General features: G+C 40.6%; 1 protein-coding gene across 12 annotated transcripts in view; it reads left to right on the plus strand.

Annotated features, from left to right (window-relative positions):
• thsd7ba (thrombospondin, type I, domain containing 7Ba) overlaps positions 1-24,936 on the plus strand; it is a 305,630-nt gene that overhangs the window by 223,682 nt on the left and 57,012 nt on the right. For all 12 annotated transcript variants that reach the window (XR_013798191.1, XR_013798192.1, XR_013798193.1 and 9 more), the window contains 4 exons: positions 439-554; positions 4,333-4,465; positions 7,363-7,466; positions 23,497-23,688. Coding sequence is in view for 8 of the 12 variants with exons in the window: in XM_079617501.1 (XP_079473627.1) it covers positions 439-554; positions 4,333-4,465; positions 7,363-7,466; positions 23,497-23,688 (545 nt within the window). In the remaining 4 variants the exon portion in view is untranslated. The remainder of the gene's footprint in view (positions 1-438; positions 555-4,332; positions 4,466-7,362; positions 7,467-23,496; positions 23,689-24,936) is intronic.

A 24,936-nucleotide genomic window follows, 5' to 3' on the forward strand; every position in this document is an offset into this window, starting at 1 on the left:
CCACAGTACAGTATAGCGAGCTGTGAGGGGAATCTCTCTTTATCTCTCTCTTAAGGAATATAAAGGCTCACGTAGCGTCTCGCTTGCCGTCACTCATACCGAAATAACTCACCTTTACCGTATACTCACTCAGATACAATCAGCTGCAGCCTCTGCTGGTAAGATGCAATAAATATTACATCAGCTTCCCCTACAGTGTGGTCGTGATCTTCTGTTACACAGATAGTGTCATTGGAACTGTGTTGTATCTGTACATGATAATGTCTGGGTTTGTGGGGTACAGTAAATCAACCTGCACATAGGACCAGCACAGATGATATCTGCACCCATGGTAAAAGGTCAAGGACAGAGCAACTGCAGTGTGAGTTAAGACAGCTTATCACTGATCTTGATTTTTTTTTTTTCCTTCTTTCTGTTCTCCATGTGTCTGTGTCATAGGTGTCCAGAATCTGCCCGACCGGACACCCTTCAACCCTGTTTACTGCCCTGTAGAAAAGATTGCATTGTGACTCCTTTCAGTGAATGGACAGCCTGCCCTAGCACATGCCTGCCAGGTATTGATACAATCTCCTCACACAACCTTTAGCTGTGACATTTCAGTGGGACCTCACATAGAGGAATAGTTCCCCTGAAAATAAAAATGTATTTCCAAACCTGTTTGCTTTTATTTTTCTTGTGGAACACATGCGAAGACCGTTTTAATCTTCATAGTGATTATGTACACTGTAAGATTCATGTATGTTTTTTTAAATGTTTTGATCATCTTATGTTCAAAACTGCATTTATTTGATCAAAATACAGTAATGTTTTGAAATATTTAATAGAACTGTTTTTTTATTTTAATATATTTTAAGATTTATTCCTGTGATGGCAAAGCTGAATGTTCAGCATCATTACTCCAGTCTTCGGTGTCACATGTTCCTTCAGAAATCATTATAATATGCTAATTTGCTGCTCAAAAACATTTCTTATTAGTATCAATGTTGAAAACAATTTTTTTGGAAACCATGATACCAGTATGAATTTATATATATATATATATATATATATATATATATATATATACATACATACATACATACATACATACATACATACATACATACATACATACTGTTGTGGCAAAAATTCATCAAACAAACATCACTGCGTAAGGGAGACTCAGAGTCAAATTATAAAATAGAAGTATTTATTCTTGCAAGAAGGAGCAGTCTAATACACAGCTGTTACCCTGTGCAGAAGAGTGACACACCCCCAGACAGACTGAACCAGCTTTTATCTAAGATTCAAGGTCTTCTTCTTCAGAGCCCTCCTCCCACAGTAGTTTTCCATTCAGTGGTTTTCCATAGACAAGGAAGCCATAACACTAGTTTCGATTCGTCACTAGAGCCAACTCCTAAGCCCTCCTTCACCAAATGGCCTTCTGACATCTAGGTCAGAGGTCCTCGTTCGTCTGTTCTCTGGAGTGTCTCTCCCTTCTGCCTTCCCAGGTACATAAACAGAATCTTCTCACACTAACAAGTGAGAGTCACACATGTGACATTCTTTGAATCATCTATATTTTACTAAAGATCAGTGAATATCATAAAATAGCCACTACAATACATACATACATACATATATATAATCATCAAAATTATAACAAATAAAGGCTTGAAATATCTTACTGTCACGGGTATGGTGCGGATGAAGACAGGCAGACGGGTACAATACTCCAAAACAAACTTTTACTAGAATAAACTTACAAAAAGCTGGTACAGGCTGAAGGGTAACACTCACACACAGTAACATATACAAACATAAGCATAAGCATTAGCATTGACCGACAACTGAAGGGTGAAAGACAGGAACTTAAATACACAGATGACAACGAGTGACGACAGGTGATGATGATGATGATTAACAATGACTAATTAACTAAACAGGTGACGAAAATGAACTAATGAAAATGACGACAGAGATGAGGAAAAAACACTGAATGAGAAAAACAACCTAAAAGTCCATGGACACAACAGAAAACACATTAACAATGTGACAGAACCCCCCCCCTCCCCCCAGGCGCGTCCTCGCGCCGTAAAACATCCAAAGGGGTGGGAGGGTGGGCGCCCTGGAGGCTGATGAACAGGTGGCCGATCTGGAGCAGGAAGCCTCCAGGGCGGAGCAGGACGTGCAGGTGGGCAGGGCGGAGCAGGATGAGGGCGTGGCCATGGCGGAGCAGACGGACCCTCAGGCGTCCATGGTGGTGAGGACCCTTCGGGCGGCCACGGCGGAGACGACCCTTCGGGCGGCCACGGTGGTGAGGACCCTTCGGGCGGCCATGGCGGTGAGGACCCTTCGGGCGGCCATGGCGGTGAGGACCCTTCGGGCGGCCATGGCGGTGAGGACCCTTCGGGCGGCCATGGCGGTGAGGACCCTTCGGGCGGCCATGGCGGTGAGGACCCTTCGGGCGGCCATGGCGGTGAGGACCCTTCGGGCGGCCATGGCGGTGAGGACCCTTCGGGCGGCCATGGCGGTGAGGACCCTTCGGGCGGCCATGGCGGTGAGGACCCTTCGGGCGGCCATGGCGGTGAGGACCCTTCGGGCGGCCATGGCGGTGAGGACCCTTCGGGCGGCCATGGCGACCGTGTCGGCAGGGCCTCCACGATCCCCTCAGAGGACTTATTGCCCCCCCCCAAAATTTTCTTGGGGAGGTCCGCACTGGACTGGACCAGCGGCGAAGAGGGCTCTGAGCTGACCGGGGCCAGCGGCGAAGGCGGTCCTGGGCTGGACGGGACCAGCGGCGAAGGCACTGGGCTGGACGGGACCGGCGGCGAAGGCTCTGGGCTGGACGGGACCAGCGGCGAAGGCTCTCATCCTGCTCCGCCCTGGAGGCTTCCTGCTCCAGATCGGCCACCTGTCCATCAGCCTCCAGGGCGCCCACCCTCCCACCCCTTTGGATGTTTTACGGCGCGAGGACGCGCCTGGGGGGAGGGGGGGGTTCTGTCACATTGTTAATGTGTTTTCTGTTGTGTCCATGGACTTTTAGGTTGTTTTTTCTCATTCAGTGTTTTTCTTCCTCTCTGTCGTCATTTTCATTAGTTCATTTTCTTCACCTGTCTAGTTAATCAGTTAATCACCCTTCATTGTCTTCACCTGTCGTCACTCGTTGTCATCTGTGTATTTAAGTTCCTGTCTTTCACCCTTCAGTTGTCGGTCAATGTTTGGATGTCATTGTGTATGGAGAGTGTTACCCTTGCCTGTACCAGTTTTGTTTAAGTTTTATTATAGTAAAAGTTTGAATTGGAACTTTGGGCCTCTGCCTGTCTTCATCCGCACCATACCCGTGACACTTACATTGCATGTAATGAGTCTATATAATATATTAGTGTCACCTTTTAAGTTGAATTACTAAAATAAATGAACTTTTGCACGATATTCATATTTTTCAAATTTTACCTGTGTGTATATATATATATATATATATATATATAAACATATGCATGTGCGTGAAACCTCACTCACCTGATCTCAAGAGGCAATTGGGACTACAACATGTGCATTGGCTGGACTAACCTGAAATAAATGCTTTTTTAAATGTTATTTGAACATAAGAAGCAACATTTATGGGACCGTTCATGTCAGATTGTATTGCTGATTTTAAATGTTATTTAACATCACAATCAGATTTCAGCATTTGCCCATTCTCTCATATCTAATAATTTCTTTCTTTTCCTACGAGAAAAGTCATTATATTTACAGAGTTGGTTATTATAATCTAAAATTCATTACCTCCGTGAGGACAGTATGTTGATAATGAAAACAAGGTTTCACACCAACCTACTGGGACGTGATGTCATACACTGCTGTAAAAGCAGTGAAAGCCGGACCACATACCGTATCTCAGAGGGGCTTTTCTTACCAGCAGAAAAGTTTTATTACATTTAAATGAGACTATTAATTAGCAATTACTTCCACTAAAGAAACCAGTAAACATGCATTTATGATGATTGAATCAAATGGTAACGTTTGAAGAAAGGTTTTAAATAACTGATATCCCCTCTGTAAATAGTGTGCTTTACCCTGTTGGGTCTTCTGTTAATGAGATCGCCCTCTTAATTGTGCTATTATCAGTCTTTTAGTAATTAGCAATGCGTAATGAGCCTTACATCGTCTGTTAAATGAAGTCGTTACATCAGCTTAGGATCCATACAGTGAACTCCACCAGAGAATCATATCATTACCTCTTATCTAAAGAGCTCTTTGAATTGTTCCTGCTGTGGTAATCGCTGTCAGAATACTAATAAAGTGACAGATGAGTGAAAGTAATGTTTTCTTTCTGTGTGAACTGTGCAGTGAACAACACCGTGCCCTCACAGTCACGATACAGGATCATCATCCAGCGGGCGACCAATGGGGGTCAAGAGTGTCCAGATACTTTATATGAGGAGAGAGAATGTGAGGCTCTTCTGGTTTGTCCTACTTACAGGTGAATATACTGCAGTCACACTAGTGGTTTACCTTATTTAATCAGCTAGACTCATACAATGCCAGCCTGTTTTATTTCACTTTTGTGGAGTCAAAAAAACTTTAGCAAATCCACACAGCTGTTCAGAATCACATGCATGAAATGCATAAATATATTATACGCTGTTTTGTAAACACAATACTTTCCACAAAATACACAAGTCACACATTGTAGCTGTAATTTACTGCGCAAGTGAATGCCAAGCTATTTGCAAGTTTCTCCAGCTCATGAATAAATGTGAATCCGATTGAGCAGTTGTAATAACTTCTGAAATTGTTATTCTGCAAGGTTTATTCACAAATAGAAGTAGGCTGGTTTGTTAATGCAATCATAGCTAAATCAGACAGCATTTTGTTTCTATAAACTCACCCATAAAAAAACATGTTTTACACAAACATTTCAGAAGGGATAATCTGTATGACTCTTTCATGCTTTTACACCATGCAAATAAACATCAGCTAATGCTTCTTAATGCTTCTAAAAGGCCTGTCATAAGATAAGGCCACAAGGTTTCTTGAATAATAATGAGGCTCCACTCACACACTATGTTTTGTTTTGTTTTCTGAAAGAATTTGATATGGCAAGGATACATTTAATAGGCAAAATAGACTGTCTATTCATCACAGGTTTCACAAAAAGATTAATCAGAACAACTTTTCATGTTGATAATTATAAATCTTTCTTCAGCATCAATTCAACATATTAGACTGATTTCTGAAGGATCATGTGACCCTGAAGACTGGAGTACCGGTAATGATGCTGAAAATTCAGCTTTACCATCACAGGAATAAATTACATTTTACAAAATATTCAAATAGAAAACAGACATTTAAAATTGTATTTCACAATATTACTGTTTTTACTGTATTTGTGATCAAATAAATGTAGCTTAGGTGAGCAAAGAGACTTTACATTTAAAAAATATTTCAGACTACAAACTTTCAAATGTTATCTAAGAATTCGAATGCTCCACTCCGTCACATCCAGTAATGTTCACTCATCATTCATGTTGAGAATGAAAATAGTTCAAAAGATTCTAAATTAAATGTGAATTTAATTGAAATAAAAATTATTTATTTGTAATAAAAATTAAATAATCTCATGAGAGGCGTAGTGTTGTAGTCAAGACCATCTAAACAGAGACCAAGTCAAAACCAAGACAAACCCAAAACTTTGAGGGGTTGATACCAAGACAAAACTAAGGCAGGGTGAAACTGAGTCAAGATCAAGAGACTTCTTAAATTCATTTAAAAGATCCACATACAGTATACTGCCTGAGAAATGTCTAATATTTAATGAATATCTACCGGAACAATTTGAATAATAATAAAACACTACCAGTCAAATTAAATAAATAACAGCAAAATTAATCTTTCCACTGCTGAGTTGGCACAGTTGTGTCTGAATTGCTACAATCTACATAAATAATGTTGAGATTAATGTTTTAAATATAAAATCAATTGAGATTCTGCTGAATTATATCTTATGTTACAAGCTCTCATACAAGTTTTTTTGTTTTTTAATCATAAATGGATTTTTTTTTGCCCATTTGTATTAATTTTGGTGACATTTTTGACTATTGTTAATTTCTGACCCGGCACAACAGTAACAAAAAAAAATATTGTTTTTGTTTTTGTAAAAAAAAAAAAAAATGTTATTGATTGCATTTGAAGCAGCAAGTTTTACATCCAATCACATTAATGATGTTAAAGGTCCCATATTGTACACCTTTCTAAAGTTTTATTTTAGGTTTTGATGTCCTTAAGAATATATATTTGCAGTATAAGTACCGAAAAACATCTCAATATATATTTTACAGCTCCTTTCTCAGGAGCTCTGCCAAGAACAGGTCGATTTTGGCCTGTCTACTTAAGCCTCTCTTCTGATTGGCCTGTGGTTTTCTGAGTGATCCACCATTGGTGGGGGTGGTGACTGAAGGCGGTGACTGAGTAGTTCTGACATCACATTTATACAGAAGTCACAACGGCTTGTGAAAAGGCACAGCTACTTTATGCAGGCTGTGTGCATTTGTCTTTGGATCGACTGTTTTAAAACGTATATAGTTTCATAGCCCCTAGACCTCTGTTATCATGAAAAAAAGCCAGGAAATTTCAGTTTTGACAATATGGGACCTTTAACAAATAAATCAGATAATACTCGAAGTCTGAGAACGAGACAAGACCATGTCCTTCAAAAATGGTCTCGGGACTACAGCACTAGTACTGTACGTTTTATAATATTTCAGTAAAGTTGATAGTTGAGAACTTGCATGGAAGATTTGCACTTGTGAATGTATTACTTCATATTAACCAATGACGCACTCTGATCTGTCGATGTCAGCATTGGCGTCTGTCATTGAAATCCCTTGTAATTAAAACTATTGACAAGAAACTGTTTAGTATGCTGAAACAAAGTCATTCGTTTAATGCAGCACATCATTACCACTGGTTTATAGGATTTATTTATCGGACACAATTTTTTCTCATTTGCAAGGCTAGACGAAACTAATTTCCCTGTAAAAGCCCCCTGAATACAACGGCAATTAATTCCATGTATCATAAAAAGCTGTGACCACATCATGCTGGTTAATACTGATTTAAGTATTGGAAGTGTAAAGCTTCTATTGATATGCATTGTGTTTACACTGGAAGGTCTGCTTACATAGTACGTATGTGTGTATTATTTCCAGGTTGTTTCTGGTATTATATGCTATCTGTTATTACCTAATACTAACACCTAGTATTTTTATAGTATATGCATAGCCTGTCATAGACTAAAAATGTATGTCATGATAACAACTCAGGGGACATTTTTTTTCCAACATCAAACCATCACTACAATGTTAATATCTTTTTCAGATGGAAGACACACAGATGGCATCCATGTACTCTGGTCCCAGATTCTGTCCAGCAGGGAATGACGGGAGCGAGTGAATCGTGTGGTAAAGGATTGGAGATGAGAGGTAAGAGAAGTTTGTTTCATGTAAAAGAGTAAATTCTCATGGTATGCTACATGGCCACCTGTTGTGGCTCTGCCTTTGAGCTATATGCATCGCTGTGCACATATATGAATGTGTTCATTGCTTTGAGCTCTGCTTTGTTCATTGGCGCTGTACAGTGTGTGAAGTGTTGATGCAGCATGCCGCAGCTCCCGGTGTGATAATGACAGAATGGAAGTGAAAGCTGTCAAACATCACAGACAATGTAAGAGGAACAGTCTGCCTTTGGGGCAGAGATGCTTTAAAAAAAACACACCCAAACTTTTTGATTAACAGAGCTGTTCTGTGAGTGTGATGTTGGTAATATAAACATATTCTGTGTAGAAATATCAACATATTCTGACATTTTTGTGCAAATTATTCCAGATATTGATGTTATTCTGAGTATAGTACAGTTTTTGAGGAAGTATATTATAGGACGAATGTGTGTTTTTTGTGTGTGTGATTTTCTTCAGAAATATTGAAACCTATTCAACTAATACTTTATTTTAATCATTATATATATATAATATATATATATATATATATATATATATATATATATATATATATATAAATGCTCTCAAAGAATTAATTCATTAGTCGTTGATGAAAATAAGTACATTAAATATAATGCTACACTTCTTCAGTTGCATGTCCTTTCACAAAGTCACAAAGTAATGACTTTTTTTATTTTTTATAGGAAAATATGTTTAACTATTTTAATTTACATTTGAAGAAATATTTGATAATGAAGTATTGTAGTCAATTTAAAGTGTTAACATAAAAGAGTATGATAACTCAAAATGGGAAGCCTATCAAAATAATTTGACTAATAAATGGATTTTTCAAATAGCTTCAGTAACATTCAAACATTTGTTCCATGAAAACCTTGAATTTGTTGAGATCAAATTAAAATAAATGATTGTATCCAGAAGTTATTACTTTTAGACACAATGTAGTGTGACATTTTACTGACCTTCCCCAGTTTATCAGAATTTCATATTGGTACAATGGAAGAAAGCTGACATTTTTGTGCCGAGTCAAAGGTCAGTATTATTCCAGATATTGAGTGCATTCATTAAAATTAATGAGGCCATTCATTAAAAATCACAAGTCTGTGTAAATGTTATCCTGCAATGGGAGATTCAAATAGGCACTAGTATGTAGCCGCTATAGTACGCGTGCCCCCGCAGCAAGGTTAGGATACGGATTACATGAAGATGGACTGCAGAGAGTACTTGCCTGTGTGCAGTTTCAATTTCATGGTTTATTTAAACCAGCACTTGACAGTGTTGACCTCCCCTTGGATCTCACTGCATGAGGGCATGAATTAAAGTAAACAATAAATCTTGGCTAATTTACGAATGTTCACCAATTCGGTCCTGCTTTTTATCCCACAAGAACTAACAGTGAGTATCGCCACCACAACAGCAATAAGCTCTTGCTGTTTTACCTTAGTCTAGTGATTAAAAATTACGCAGGTTGTTTATGTACACGGATGATTTATTGTTGTATTTTAGGCAAGCATCCCCGGCTGATGTAATTTGATTATTCTCAGCCTACTCAGGTGGAGTGGTGGCTTGAGACAGGCGCACAGACGCTCTCCGCCACACAGATGCAAATGAGCCAGCCGCAGAGTTCCTGCTGTGTTTGAGAACACTTGCTCTATCAGCATCCTCCACAATAAATAACAGGGCTGGAAGGCAATGCAGTAAATTACGCTAAACGAACCAGAAAGACAGACACCTCTGCAAAACTAACGCAAACCTCAAACGTATTGTGCTTCCTCAGACAGATTTTCAGCGAAAGTCATTCATTTTCAGTGAAAGTTAGAGATGTGAGAAGATATGAGTGACTGCGTCCGTTGGTGATCATGTGAGCGCCACTGTCTCCACTCTCATTGGTAGTCTAGCATGATCTCATTAGTGTTCATTCGTTTTTGGTTTTTATTTACTCGTACATATTTGTACATTTGGGCATTGTACATTTGGGTATCGTTGTACTGACTGCATCTATAGCTTAAATATATTTACATACTGCAACCCTCTACACACACCTTGACCTTGGCAATAAAATCGCCATTGGCTAGTACATTTGTTTGTTTACTCGCCAGAATGATATTCTATTTTGATGATATATTCCATTTCTATATGAGTAATATCACACAAGTGGCCATAGGCCGAGGTATTTACAGCATGCTGATATTCAGCCATATTGCACAGCTAAGAGTGTTATATTGCGTTTATGCAACAGTTTGACGGCACACGTGAGTAAATGAATAAGAAACAACAACGGAGTGTCTTTAAAAAGCCTCTTGTGTGCAGAACTACTTCCTTCCGTGGTATGGAAGACTCTCTCACTGTCTCTCTTTGCGTGTGTGTGAGAAACGTGACTGCGAGTTGTGCGCCTTCACACTAGAGTTTACGGAACATCAAATATACGTTGCGCATCCATTGAGGTGAATTGAAATACTAGTACATCGCTTGATGGAGAGCGAAACTCTCAAGCGCTCAGTCAGTGTTCAGCGAGTGAAAATGCTAAACTTACAGTATACTTAGCCTCTAACACACACACACTGGCGAGTAAAATCTAAGAATTTATTAGCCAATGGCTAATGATAGACATTTATTCGCTGTCTATATATATATATATATATATATATATATATATATATATATATATATATATATATAAATGGAAAACTTATTTTAAATTATAATATTTAAAAAAAAATATGTATTTTTTCTGTAATCTTACTGACCACAAAGTTATGTAACTAATTATACTATAAATATATATTTGTATAGTTACGTTTTACTATATATATATGTGTGTGTTGCAATTTACCATTATTAAGTTGGACTTCATTTTAGGTCAAATGAAGCAAGTTGAATACAGCTCTAGAAATCAAACCTAATATTTATCAGTTATATGTCAAATGAATTGGTAACACTTTAGAATAAGATTAATTCGTTAACATTAGTTAACTACCGGTCTTAGTTAACATTAACTAAGAATGAACAATACTTCTTCAGCATTTATTGATCTTAGCTAATATTCATTTCAACATTTACTAATACGTTATTAAAATCAAAGGTTGTATTTGTTTGGTTAAAACATTGGTTAATGCACTCTGAACTAACTTGAACAAACAATGAACAGCTGTATTTTTATTAACTAACATTAACAAAGATGAACAAATACTGCAACAAATGTATTGCTCAATGTTAGTTCATGTTAGTTAATACATTAACTAATGTTAACCAATAATAAACCTTATTGTAAAGTGTTACCAATTAATTAAATGCGTTAAATAAATGAGGCCATTAAACATGTTTTATTAATATTGAATGAAATTAGTAGTACAATCAAACCAACCTATTAATTGCATGAAGTCAATATTCTATGGACTTTGTAAGCATGAATATGTAAGACGTACAATGGTTATGTTTTCGATACTATCAATATGTCATAACAGACAAATACATATCACTAGTGAAATCATGCTGGTGGTTGCATTATTTCTGTCAGAACTCTCTGCGCATCTATGCAGCCTAGCATGGTTAAGAGCAGAGAGAGCAGCAATAACCCCCTTAGGGTAAACAGAACCAACATGAATGTTTTGCAGATATCATTAATTCAAACTTTTAATGTACAACATAATTCGAGAATTTAGTCTGATTCAAAGGGGAATCAGAATGCCAAATCCTGACTGGGCGAGAGGAGGAGCTGGGGATGGAGGAGGGTAATTCACTCCTGAGAAACACGATAGCTGAGAGTCAGCCGATGCGAGCTTGACTAACGTGACCTGCCAGAACTGACGCTCCGCTTAATATAACTGCTTGTTTGTATGAAGTTAAACTCTACTCACGTTTGTACCACTGCCTACGGTCACTGTCATTCATATCACCTCAAATCACTACCTCTCATTGAAAGTGAATGACTGAATTCCAGTGTAGACAGGTTGTTAAGGAACGCTCACACTGACAGCGCTTAACTCTTTGGAGGTCACAGAGTCCCTGTACAGTTGATTACTACAGTAGCTGTCCTTGCACAATGAACCCTTACTGGAAACCAACAGTACAACGAACGCTCCTGTCATAGTCCATGAAACTGTCTGCACATGGCAGAAATCCATATCAGATGGGTAGTATTTTGCATTACAGGATGTGAATGACAAGAGTATTTTTGGTTTTGCTGTGGTAAATTTTACTGACAGAAATGTCTGTCACATTCTTTGTAAGTTATTTTAAGGTGAATTTTTGCTGCCGGTATTCAACGCTTTTGTCTATTCACTTTTGGTTTGAAAAAGCTTGTTCCCAATTGGGGATCTTATTTTGCACATTTTGAGCAACTCGCTGCAGTCTTTGGTGTCCACTAAATCCTGTCGGGGGGTATTTAAGAAGGCACATAGATTGATTATACCACACATACTAATCTTTGTCTCACATTATGGATTAAAATGTCTCAGTTAATCAGCTCCTATTATTATGGGGTGGGTGTCTTCCACAGTGCTTCTTAGTATTGTGCAGAGCTTCAGTAATCATTTAATTGGGCTTAGATTCCCACATATCGAAACCTTAATTCTAGGAGCACATGAAAGTGTTACTCTAATGAAAAGAGTCATCTTCTGGGGTTTTTTTGTGCGCTCGGCCTGTGCCGTTAATGAGTACTGAGAAGCTTAGCTGGCAAGTCTGACAGAGTCTTTTTTAAGGGCCAAAAAAGTTCTCTGCCGTGTCCTTTTGAGTAGTCAGCAAACATTGTCACCTTTGTAAGTGGCTGCATTATTAAGTTGATCCCTGTCATGAGCCGAGATAAGAATAAAATGTTAACAATAGGGAGAGGAGATAAATTGAGAGAGAATGGTATAGCGATGGAGGAGAGAGGGGAAATAATTGTGCTAAAAATGGGCAGCCTGTGCGCTCCAATCAGAATGTCACTACTGTCAACCTTTCTGTCTCTGGGGCACTGCGGGAACCGGCAATGAGTGTGAGAAAGAAAAGGAAGCTAGGAGAGACAGAGTAGGAGGGAGAAACTGATGTCTACCTTGGGAGGCATGTGAAATTCTTAAGAGTAAAAAGAAATATGACATCTCAAAACTTACCTTTCACATTTGAGTCTGAAGGACAAAATGCTCGGAATGACTATTCAATTCTGTAAACAATGTCTATTATGGTACAGTACATATGCTACACATAATTTCAAGCTCTCTTGATTCTGATTGGTCAAATAGTTTTGTATAATGAACGCTAAATTGTATAATTGACCGATGGCACAGACATCCTAGCCTGACTACATCAGACTTCCTACTTCCGCTAATTTCATTTCGCTCCTGTAGTCAGTCTAAGATAGCAGGATCTTTCAGTTTTCCAGCGGCCTTCGGACGGCCGGGCCAATCAACGAACAGAGGGCAGGCTGAGAGCCGTGACGTATACGCTAAGCGCCGAGTTTTACATTGTAGGTTAGAGAAATCGAAAACGGGAAACGAGACACGGGATGCAATTCGCTCTGTTATGGAGAACATTCCGGGGTTTTTCAAACTGAAGCCAGAACAAGAAGAGTGTTTGATAAACCTTTTATTACCTTTTAAACCAGTGTCTCATTTCTTTTCCAGTCCTTAAATATTTCCATGTCATGCTGAAATCTTAAAAATTAAGTTGCAGCATTTCCGACAGACTCATGAGGAACAAATAGCTGTGTTTAAAAGATCTAATCCTAAGTTTGAGAGTTGACTACAAATATTTTCTTGTTTCACTCTGTCAAAAATAAGTTTAGAGGCCGTGATTGTACCGTGGATGCGTAGATTAACTTCGCATAATCTGCAAAAGTCGTTTACAGCCATGTTCACTCCGGTATTTCGCTCGCATCATCATGTGTTTACAGCAGGTTTACAGTGGAAGTTCGATCATAGATTTGAGTTCGATGCATGATGTCTGTGGTTCGATGCGGCTGTACAGGCGCATAACATACGTCCTAACTAAAGTTATCTGATTGGCTTACGGGTAACCAATGATTTTAAACTTCAGACAAGCGCCCCCTAGGGAGAGAGAAAACACTTCTCTATTATGCCATTCCAGACTCTGTCTACGAAGCAAAGTGAAGTAGCAGAGTCTGGTATTACCAGGCTACAGACATCCGGTTGCATTGATGAAAAAATATACAGTAAAGCAGTAATACTGTGAAATATTACTGAACTTTTGTTTATGTTTTTTAAAATGTAATTTATTCCTGTGATGGCAAAAGTGATTTTTCAGCATCATTACTCCAGTCTTCAGTGTCACATGATGCTTCAGAAATCATTATAATATGCTGCTCAAGAAACATTTCTTATTATTATCAACATTTGTGCTGCTTCATATTTTTGTGGAAAATGTGATACACCTTTTTCAGGATTCTTTGATGAATTGATAGTTCAAATGAACAGCATTTGTTTAAAATAGAAGTCTTTTGTAACATTATAAAATACATATGTCTGTACTGTCACTCTCAACCAATTTAATGCATCCTTGCTAAATAAAAGTATGAATTTCTTCACACAAAAATAAGAAAATATTACTGACCCAAAACCTTTGAACGATAGTGTGTGTGTGTGTGTGTGTGTGTGTGTGTGTGTGTGTGTGTGTGTGTGTGTGTGTGTGTGTGTGTGTGTGTGTGTGTGTGTGTGTGTGTGTGTGTGTGTGTGTGTGTGTGTGTGTGTGTGTGTGTTATTGAGCTAAACAGTTGCAGAGTGTATTTTAAAACAAATAAAATGCCTTTGTAATTATAAACTATGATGCATTATTAAAACACCATCCCACGTCTAGATACTATCTTCACCCACGTTGCTCTGAAGTGAAGAGAGCAAATGCTTTGGTCAGAGCAACATTTGAAATTCAAATAGGAATCAATAAAATGTGTTAAAGGCGTATGTGTACATGTATGCCTGTTCAAAGACATCAGAGGGTCACTTCTGAGATAACAGCATCACATTGCCCTAGGGAAGGTGACGTCCATGCAGACTAGAGTCAGATGTTATTTTGGCACTTAAACATGCACAGGGTCTTTGTTCTATATTCAAAACTCAGTTGTTCCCTCCCTTCGGTTTAGAGCCTTTCTGACAGATCTGCAAGGTTTGGAATTTGTGTCCTACAAATCTGAATCAATACAGATTAATTATCAATGTGACTGATGCAGTGGGAAATGAACACATACTAAACATTGGAAAAACAAAAAAACTCTGGTGTGTGTAGCTGTAGCTGAAAGAGCATATTTCATCTGTGTGCACAATAAAGTCCAAGTGTAAATGCATCAGTGAAGAAAATCTTTGAAAAAGACTAAATAAAATGGTATATACTGGGGATATTACTAATTTACTTTATATATTTAGTCCTCTTATTTTAGTTTAGTTTTTTTTTTTTTTTATCTTCTTCTTATGTAGTTGTTCTTTTTAAAGTTGAGATGGCAAAATAAATTAAAAGTATATATGTGTTATTTCTTATTTGTATTGTTTTGTTTCTTGTTTATCCTTACAAAACATATGATGGCGGTACAATATTACAGTCATTGTACCAGACTGTAAAATATGGTACTCCAAGGTACTTCAAAGAATGCCATGACACATTTACCATGCTATTGCCATGGAACAACACCCAAAATAAGGTGGAAACACTATTATTTTCTAAATGTATTTAGTATGGCTTTTTATTATTTTTTTACAGTGTTTTACAGAATGGGGACTAAATTAAATATATTGTGTTTTTTTAATATAATGTAAGATAATATAATGGATATGTAATTGTCACATTTTGAGTTCTGTTCATGTTTAGTCTTCTAATCTTTGAATTACTTCATTATCCTTCGTTCTCTCCCTGTTTGTTTCTATGGTTTCTGATTGTGTTAGTTGAGTTCAGGTGTGTCTTGTTAATTAGTCTCATTAGTTCCTCTTGTTATCTGTGTATTTAAGTCTGAGTTTAGTGCTTTTTGGTTGTCTGTCGTCGTAGCTGTTAACCTGGTTGTTCTATCCTGTGTGTTAGAGATTTCCAGATTATCTTGAGTATTTCTGTAAGTTTGAATTTATGATTAATAAAGACTGCTGCATATAGATCTTGTTTCCTCTTTACTGCAAGCAGTCCCTTGACAATAATATAATATGATAAACATACAAAGACACTTGTATAATTGAGATTCCAGATGAGGATGCTAGGTAACACACAATGCTTTTGTGTTTATTAGTCTGTATGGAATATGTGTAATAGATCTCCATCTCCATGATTCCTGTCTAAGACAAAGCACAGTTCTGTGACACATTTTCAGTATTTTCTAGATTGCTAGTTTAGAATAAAAATACGGACAGCTTCTGAGGATCTCTTTATTATACCATTGTTCAAAAGTTTGGGGTCAGTAAGATTTTGCTTTTAAAGAAATGAATGCAGTTTGTGATGAAGAGGGGGGGGTAACTGAGTCCGTGAGGATGTAAAAAAAATGATGGCGCACTCACAGAAGCACTTCGTGCAAGGTGGAGTTTATTTACAGTGCCAATAGGAAAGATAGTCCATAGTGAAATATATACAAGTGTCCATTAAATGACACACACAAAAACCCAAAGTACCAAATAAACAACAAAAGGGAAAAATAAAACCAGAAAATACTCCAACAAGGCAAAACAGGTATCCACAGTATACTGACGTTTGCTTGAGGCACCGCAGTTGCACTCTCGCTCCGACTTGGTTAACAAGTGCTGACTTCAGGTTTGGCTTTGGCTTAAATAGGCCAAACCCCGCCCCTTTCTGGGCCAGACCAATTAAAGGGAGATATAACATTTATAAACATACAAATATGTAAGCTATTTGATCATCCATAATAATTAATTCCTTATATATATATTATATATATATAATAATAATAATAAACACATAATCCATTCACACATAATAAATCTAACACATAATTCTTGCATTTAAAATGCACACACTAACACATATTCACACTAGACAATGGTTTCGTCAGCTTCCGGTTTCGATGCGCCGACGCGACCCGGCCGTGACGTCATAAGCGATCGTCGCTCGATCGTTCGGTTTGGCCGGCCCAACTTTCCCGCGGGAAGACTGACTACGCCCACACAGACAAACAACACAGGGACGAAATGACAAGACAGTGCACTATAAGTGTATGAAGTGACCGGGAAATTAATATTGCAGAGAGAGTGAAGAAATGGATGAATGATCATGTGCTATCATAATCGCGTGTGCACCCGTTCCTATGATAGCTGCAAAGGCAGGGAGGATAGAGATGGATGAATGAGGTCAGTATGTACATGTGCTTATGTGTGTGTATCAGTGCTGCTACCCAACGGTGGCAAATAATGTGACTTTATCACATCACCTTCCCCCTCTCCAAGCCGCGTACTGGCCGGAAACCTGGACAGGTAGTCGGCTACCACGTTGAGTCTGCCCGGTCTGTGCCGTATCTTGAAGCAGTACGGCTGCAGGGCGAGGTACCACCGAGTGACTCTGGCATTGTGGTCCTTCATGGATTGAATCCAGGTTAGGGCCCGGTGGTCAGTTTCTAGATCAAACTCTCGACCAAGGAGGTAGTAGCGCAAGCTGTCCAGGGACCACTTGATGGCGAGACCTTCCTTCTCGACCGCCGAATATCTAGTTTCTCTGGGCAGTAGCTTGCGGCTGAGGTAAACAACTGGTCTCTCTTCTCCAGTGCTTCCCTGGGCAAGGACTGCACCAATCCCCATTGCGGATGCGTCTACCTGCACTAGGAACCTCTGAGAGAAGTCTGGACTCTGTAAGACCGGGTTGGAGCACATCTTGTCTTTTAGCATAGTAAAAGCTGTCTCGCACTCCTCGGTCCATGGAATAGGGTTCTTCACTGGTTTGGACAACAGGTTGGTCAGGGGGACCGCGATGGAGGCAAAGTTTGGTACAAACCTCCTGTACCAGCCCACCAGTCCTAGGAATGACCTTACTTCTTTCTTGGTCTTTGGCTGTGGGCTCCTTCGAATTGCCTCCACCTTGTCAACCTGTGGTCTCAGTTGTCCGTTGCCCAGGTGATACCCTAGGTAGTTTGCCTCTTGCCTTGCCCACTCACATTTTGAAACGTTTAACGTCAATCCTGCTTCCTCTATCCTATTTAGGGTTTGTTGGAGGTGTTGAAGATGCTCTGCCCAAGAGTTGCTATGGATTACCACGTCATCCAGGTACGCCGCAGACCAGTCTTCGCAGCCTTGGAGAACTCGGTCCATCAGCCTCTGGAATGTGGCTGGGGCTCCGTGCAGGCCAAAAGGAAGGACTGTAAATTGATATAGTCCTAGTGGTGTTCGGAATGCGGAGTATGGTCTGGACTGAGGGTTAAGGGGTACCTGCCAGTACCCCTTACACAGGTCTAACGTGGTGATGTACTGGGCTCTTCCAATTTTCTCCAGCAAATCGTCTATTCTTGGCATGGGGTACGCGTCGAATTTAGATTGGGCGTTGAGCTTGCGGAAGTCGATGCAGACACGCAGGGATCCGTCCTTCTTGGGTACGATAACCATCGGGCTGCTCCACTCACTCGTTGAAGGTTCTATCACTCCTAGCTCCTTCATCACCTTGATTTCTTCCTTTAAGGGTTCCACCAGCCTCTCAGGCACCCGGTAAGGACGTTGACGTGATGGTGTAGGATCGGAAAGGTGAATGGTATGTTGGGTTAACTCAGTCCGTCCAGGCCTCTGACGGAACAAAGTAGGAAACTGGTTCAGGAGATGCTGCAGCTCTCTCCTCTTGAAGTCTTCTAGGTGCGTTAGGTTCACCACAGACGGCTGCCTCTTTGCATCCTCTAATTCCTCTTCCTCTTCCACCTCCACCTTCCTCACCAAAAGAGATGTTTCGGATCCCTTACCGGGTGGCTCCTTCCACTCCTTCAACAGGTTCACGTGGTAGGTCTGCCTGGTCTTGCCCTTGTCCGGATGGTGAACTTCATATGTAACGGGCCCCATCTTGCGGGCGACGCTGTATGGTCCTTGCCATTTTGCCAGTAGCTTGCTCGTCGATGTTGGTAACAGGAGTAATACTTTCTGCCCTGGTTGGAATTGTCGTAGCCTGGCGTGTTGGTCATACCATCTTTTCTGTGCTCGTTGTTTTTCCTGTAGGTTCTCTTTAGCTTGTTCTCTGTATTGCTCCAGGCGATCTCGCATCTCTAGCACATACTGCACGATGCCGCCTTTCTCCTCTGTCTTGGATGCAGGTTCCTCCTCCCAGCCTTTCTTAAGCAGGTCCAGGGGTCCTTGTACCTGCCATCCGTAGAGGAGCTCAAACGGTGAGAATCCCGTTGATGCTTGGGGTACCTCTCGGTAGGCAAAGAGAACAAACGGTAGCCACTTGTCCCAGTCTCGTCCTGTGTCTGCTACGAACTTCCGCAACATGTTCTTGAGGGTTTGGTTGAACCTCTCCACCAGACCGTCCGTCTGAGGGTGGTAGGGAGTTGTTCGGATGGCTTTTATGCCCAACTGCTTGTTCAACTGCCCCATCAGTCGAGATGTAAAGTTCGTACCCTGGTCTGTTAGGATCTCCTCAGGTATGCCGACTCTGGAGAAGAGTTGAACCAGGGCATGGATAATCTTGGTTGTGGTGATAGAACGGAGTGGGAAGGCCTCAGGATACCTTGTGGCGTAGTCATTGATTACCAGGATGTAGCGATGTCCAGCACTGCTCTTCTCCAACGGTCCCACAATGTCCATGGCGATCCGCCTAAAAGGTGCAGAGATGACAGGAAGGGGTTGCAGGGGTGCTCTGCCCCGCTGGGACACAGCACTCGTCTTTTGGCAGATATCACATGTGTTGCAGTGCGTTTGTACATCAGTGTATAGTGTGGGCCAGTAAAAGCGTGAGCTAATGCGTGCATATGTTTTCTGTTGGCCCAGGTGGCCAGCCCATGGAACAGTGTGTGCTAGGTGCAGAACAAGATGACGACAACAAAATGGTACAATCAGACGAGTCATATCATTCGTTCGCACATACAGCACACCATTCACCACTACATACTCTTCTTTGCATAGGTTTAAATTCTTTCCACTCTCAGCTTTGACAAATAAGGGTTTTAAAGTTTCATCTTCCCTTTGGAGGAGTGCTATGTTCTCTGGGACCTTCCAGCCCTTAACTTCTAGGCCCTCCCCCGAGGCTTCAGGGACTGGGGTACCCAGGTACTTTGCAAGCCGCCTTTGGCGCCGTGACTTTTTAGGGCCTTTAGTCCCGCCCTGCAACAGACTACCATCCAAGTCTGGCAGTGGCTGCAGACCTGCCCTGGTTTGAGCTCGAGTAAGAGCAGGACATGACAAATTAACAGTGGCAGTGGAAAAAGAATGTTCAGAGTCCTTGATGGTGGGTTGCAAGAGTTCATATAACACTGGCAAGTCTCTTCCTAGAATCATTTCTGCTGGTAAATTGTCCACTATGGCAACATTAAGTAAGTACATTTGTTCCTGTACCTCTACCATTACCTCAGCTCGGGGATACTGCTTTACATCCCCATGTACGCATTGAACAGAGGTAGTGTTTACATAATTTACATTGTTTACAAAGCATGATCTCAACATTGACAAAGAACTTCCAGTGTCCAAGAGTGCTTTTACTGCATGTCCATTAGCAGTCACATCATATACATTCTGACCCTCCCCCACAGAGTCAAAATCACAGTCCCCTTCTCTAGGCACATAACAAAACCCTGTAAGCTTCGCTTTGCGCGCAGGACACACTGCTGCTTTGTGGCCTGGCTGCTGGCAGTAAAAGCAAAGCCAGTCTTTGGACGTGGACTTTGGACCTTGTGTATGGTCAGCTGGTTCCACACGACCCCTTTCAGACCCAGTGTTATGTGAAACACCCCGTACAGTACCTTTGAGTGTTTGAGTACGAAGACCACCGCGATGAGCATTCAGGTACTGCTGAGCCAACCTTGCTGCCGCCAGTCCTGACCCCGGCTCGTGCTCTCTCACCCAGGTGCGTGCGTCATAGGGTATCACCCGAAGAAGCTGCTCCAGGATGATGGCCTCTCCAATCTCCTCTTTAGAGTGCTCCTCCGGTCGCACCCACCGCCTGTACAGATTCTTTAGCCGGTGGTAAGTCTCTGTTGCCGACTCTGCAGCTGGGACTGTAGACGATCGGAAGCGCTGGCGGTAGGTCTCTGGAGATATATTGAACTTCTCCAGCAGTGCTTCCCTCAGCTCAGTGTAGACCTCAGCCTGTTCCTCGTCCATTGCCAGGTATGCTTCCAATGCTCTCCCTGTCAGCAACGGAACCAAACGGTAGCTCCACTCCTCCTCAGGCCACCTCCAGGTCCTGGCCAGACGCTCGAACCGCCGAAGATAATTCTCGATGTCTTCCCCCTCCTGGAAGCTCGGCATCTTCGGATCAGCCCACTGCCTTGGCTCTCTCTGTCCTGCACTATTCGGGGAGTCTTGCAAGTAGGCTGGTCTGTGTCTTGTGGATACTTTCCGTGCCGGCGTTGGTAGCTCCATTCGTATGCTCTCCGCATCAAGTGAGGTCTCAGCCGGACGAATCGACTGCAAGATGGACTCACCAAGACCCCGGAGCTCCCGCAAATATCGGTCCTCTCTCTGCTCTTGAGTGTCGAGAAATCTGCGCATCAGGGAAACCATACCCTCGCCAGCTGTAGCGTCAGGAGTGATTGACTTGGTTGGTTGTGGACTGGGCTTTGGTGAGACTCTGGGAAGACTCGTGGCTCCCTCTTCATCCTCCGTAGTCTCACCAGAGTTCCAGGTATCCTCCTCCTCTGGCGCTGCCTTCACTTTGGATCGTAAACCCGTCCTGGATTTCCTACCTCTCGGCGCTGTCTTGCGAGTCGCCATCTCACCGCTGCCACCAAATGTGATGAAGAGGGGGGGGTAACTGAGTCCGTGAGGATGTAAAAAAAATGATGGCGCACTCACAGAAGCACTTCGTGCAAGGTGGAGTTTATTTACAGTGCCAATAGGAAAGATAGTCCATAGTGAAATATATACAAGTGTCCATTAAATGACACACACAAAAACCCAAAGTACCAAATAAACAACAAAAGGGAAAAATAAAACCAGAAAATACTCCAACAAGGCAAAACAGGTATCCACAGTATACTGACGTTTGCTTGAGGCACCGCAGTTGCACTCTCGCTCCGACTTGGTTAACAAGTGCTGACTTCAGGTTTGGCTTTGGCTTAAATAGGCCAAACCCCGCCCCTTTCTGGGCCAGACCAATTAAAGGGAGATATAACATTTATAAACATACAAATATGTAAGCTATTTGATCATCCATAATAATTAATTCCTTATATATATATTATATATATATAATAATAATAATAAACACATAATCCATTCACACATAATAAATCTAACACATAATTCTTGCATTTAAAATGCACACACTAACACATATTCACACTAGACAATGGTTTCGTCAGCTTCCGGTTTCGATGCGCCGACGCGACCCGGCCGTGACGTCATAAGCGATCGTCGCTCGATCGTTCGGTTTGGCCGGCCCAACTTTCCCGCGGGAAGACTGACTACGCCCACACAGACAAACAACACAGGGACGAAATGACAAGACAGTGCACTATAAGTGTATGAAGTGACCGGGAAATTAATATTGCAGAGAGAGTGAAGAAATGGATGAATGATCATGTGCTATCATAATCGCGTGTGCACCCGTTCCTATGATAGCTGCAAAGGCAGGGAGGATAGAGATGGATGAATGAGGTCAGTATGTACATGTGCTTATGTGTGTGTATCAGTGCTGCTACCCAACGGTGGCAAATAATGTGACTTTATCACACAGTTATTCAGCAAGGATGCATTAAATTGGTAAAAAGTGAAAGTACGTTTATAATGATTAAATAAATGCTGTTTTTTTATTTTTATTATTCATATTCAAAATTATCATGGTTTCCACACACACAAAAAGTTAAACAGCACAACTGCTTTCAACATTGATAATAATAATAAATGTTTCTTGACCAGCAAATCAGCACATTTGAATGATTTCTGAAGGATCATGTGACACTGAAGACTGGAGGAATGATGTTGAAAATGAAGCTTTAGCATCACAGCAATACACTACATTTTATATATTTAAATATTTTTAAATAGCGTTCAGTTACCTTAAATTGTAATAATGTTTCACAGTGTCAATGTGTTTACTTAATTTTCCATCAAATACTTGGCGCTCATTAGATTCCCTTTCAGAAATGTTGGCAAGGCTACAGTTAAGCTAATTAACTATAATAATTATACCATTAGTTTATTACTGCCACTGTTATATAAAAGCAATAAACAATGAAAGGGCATTTGTTGCAATGTGTTTATTTACCATGGTAAAATCCAAATTTGTTCTATACTAAATTGTCTGATGTCTTGATTGGTTGGAACAGTTATTGTGTTTTTAGTTGTTCTTTAATAATATTGTGTAAACAATGTGAACCAATTAAAAGCTCTGCTATACAGTTTGAAAAGTTCCCTTCAACTGTCATTGTTATAGCTGTGTGTTAACTGTGCTCCCTTGAAAAAGCCTCTGCTGTGCTGAGTGTACAGAGCCATACTGCAGAGGACTGTGTCAAAAACATGTCATCATGTAAGGCAGAGTGGCAAATTTAAGTCAGTGAGGGAAAAGTCCTCGGCACAATCTTTGCTGTCTGCGAGGAATACTTCACCTTGTGGGTGGAATGGATGCAGTGTGCTGAAAAGGTAACAGGCGGCTTCACATTTGCCAAGCATATCATTTATCGTCCCTCAGTGGCGGTGATGCAGAGGAGGACAATTTTCATGCGAGAGGATCTGAAATCAGCGCTGGAGACGAAAGAGTTATGGGGAAAAGTTAATGGCTTTTACCACGTGCAGTCCGGCTGCAAATACATTTCCATGAAATCGCTTCCACGTTAATGTCTGAAGAACTGTCATGTCACATATTTTCTGTCCATAAGCAATATTTATCACATTTTTATCACAAGTGGCATAAATGCCTGTTGTATTAAAACTGTGTTTGATTGTGTGCCCTCTCAGGAGTGAGCTGTGTGGATGAGTATGATGAGATGGCAGCCGTGTCAGAGTGTCTCCGGTGGGCCGGGCCGATGCCGTCACGCTTCAGGAGCTGCTGGGTGCCCTGCAGGGATGACTGCACCTTCAGTTCTTGGTCTAAAGTCTCTGAATGCTCTGGATGTGGGAGCCGACATACCCGCAAACGTACCGTAACAGGTGAGATACATTCAGACAACTTCTCAGGGTGATTCACAAACTTTGTGAATATCCAGTATATATTATGCCACCTCCAAATAGTTCAATGAACTAATCTTTTTTTTCTGAGTAATTTCGTTCATTTCAGCATAATATTATTAAATAGCCCAACACATCTAGTACTTAGGAAAATGTTGATTACATTTGAAAAGTTGGGTTCAACTTAAGTTCAGGCTATTGTAGTCTGTTAATTCACCTCACGTCCTGATCCACGGCGTTCTTTCTTTTGCAACTTCCAAATTATCACGTCACTTCTACTCTGTTCCCCGCCTCTCTGTCTGTCTTCGGGTTCGAACTTGAGCGTAGCTAACTGGTAGATTATACTTTTACTGTATCCGGTCAGCAAAACAGCAAAAACTTCCTTCTTGCAAAGGAACGATTCGAGTGCCGTCTTCTGTTCCTCTTTTAGAGAAAAGGGCAAGTCTAAATCTTTCATTGTAGCGCCCAAAGCCGTTTCAAACAATTGATGATCATCCATAGCCATCTTGCAATATTTAATAATGACTTCAACGTCACAGCGCTGTCGTCATCTGTTTAGCTCGCCTCTGGCCCGCCTATATCAGATAACCCGATGTGATTGGTGCAGCTCAGATAGAGGGGCATATTTAATGAGCATTATTACTCGACACCAGAGCTACTCGCTGAGCAAATTCAATTTGTGCTCTCGCGAGAACTCTGGATTTCCAGGGTAGTAACTTAAAGCAAATTGAGTCAAATAAAATATGTAAAAATGTTAGTCTTGATGAAATTTAGTGATGCACTGATTTTTCATAACCAATACGATATTCCAAATTCTGAGTATCGGCCGATACAGTTATCAATCCGATACCAGTGCTGTTTTTTCTTGATCGTTGTAGAATATCTAAACCTCTTTGTGTGGAACTGATAAACAATCTTTTATGAACTAAGTGAGTGGATAATTCTGCAGCAAAGTACTTCTGTGGTGCACAATTTTACAATTGGTGTAATTTGATAAAATCTAAACATTTAGTGAAATACATAATTTAGTGGACAAAAAATAAACATGAACAAAAGTGTTCAAGTGTTCAACAAAAGTGTAGTGCTAAATCTGGTAAAATGTTAATAAAAAAACAAATGACTATTCCCATTCCTATAAAATGCATTCTAGGAAACACCCTGTTTATATTTATATATATATATATATATATATATATATATATATATATATATATACATATACATATACAT

Source organism: Phoxinus phoxinus (assembly GCF_949152265.1).
Source record: "Phoxinus phoxinus genome assembly, chromosome: 7".
Classification (NCBI taxonomy): Eukaryota; Metazoa; Chordata; class Actinopteri; order Cypriniformes; family Leuciscidae; genus Phoxinus; species Phoxinus phoxinus.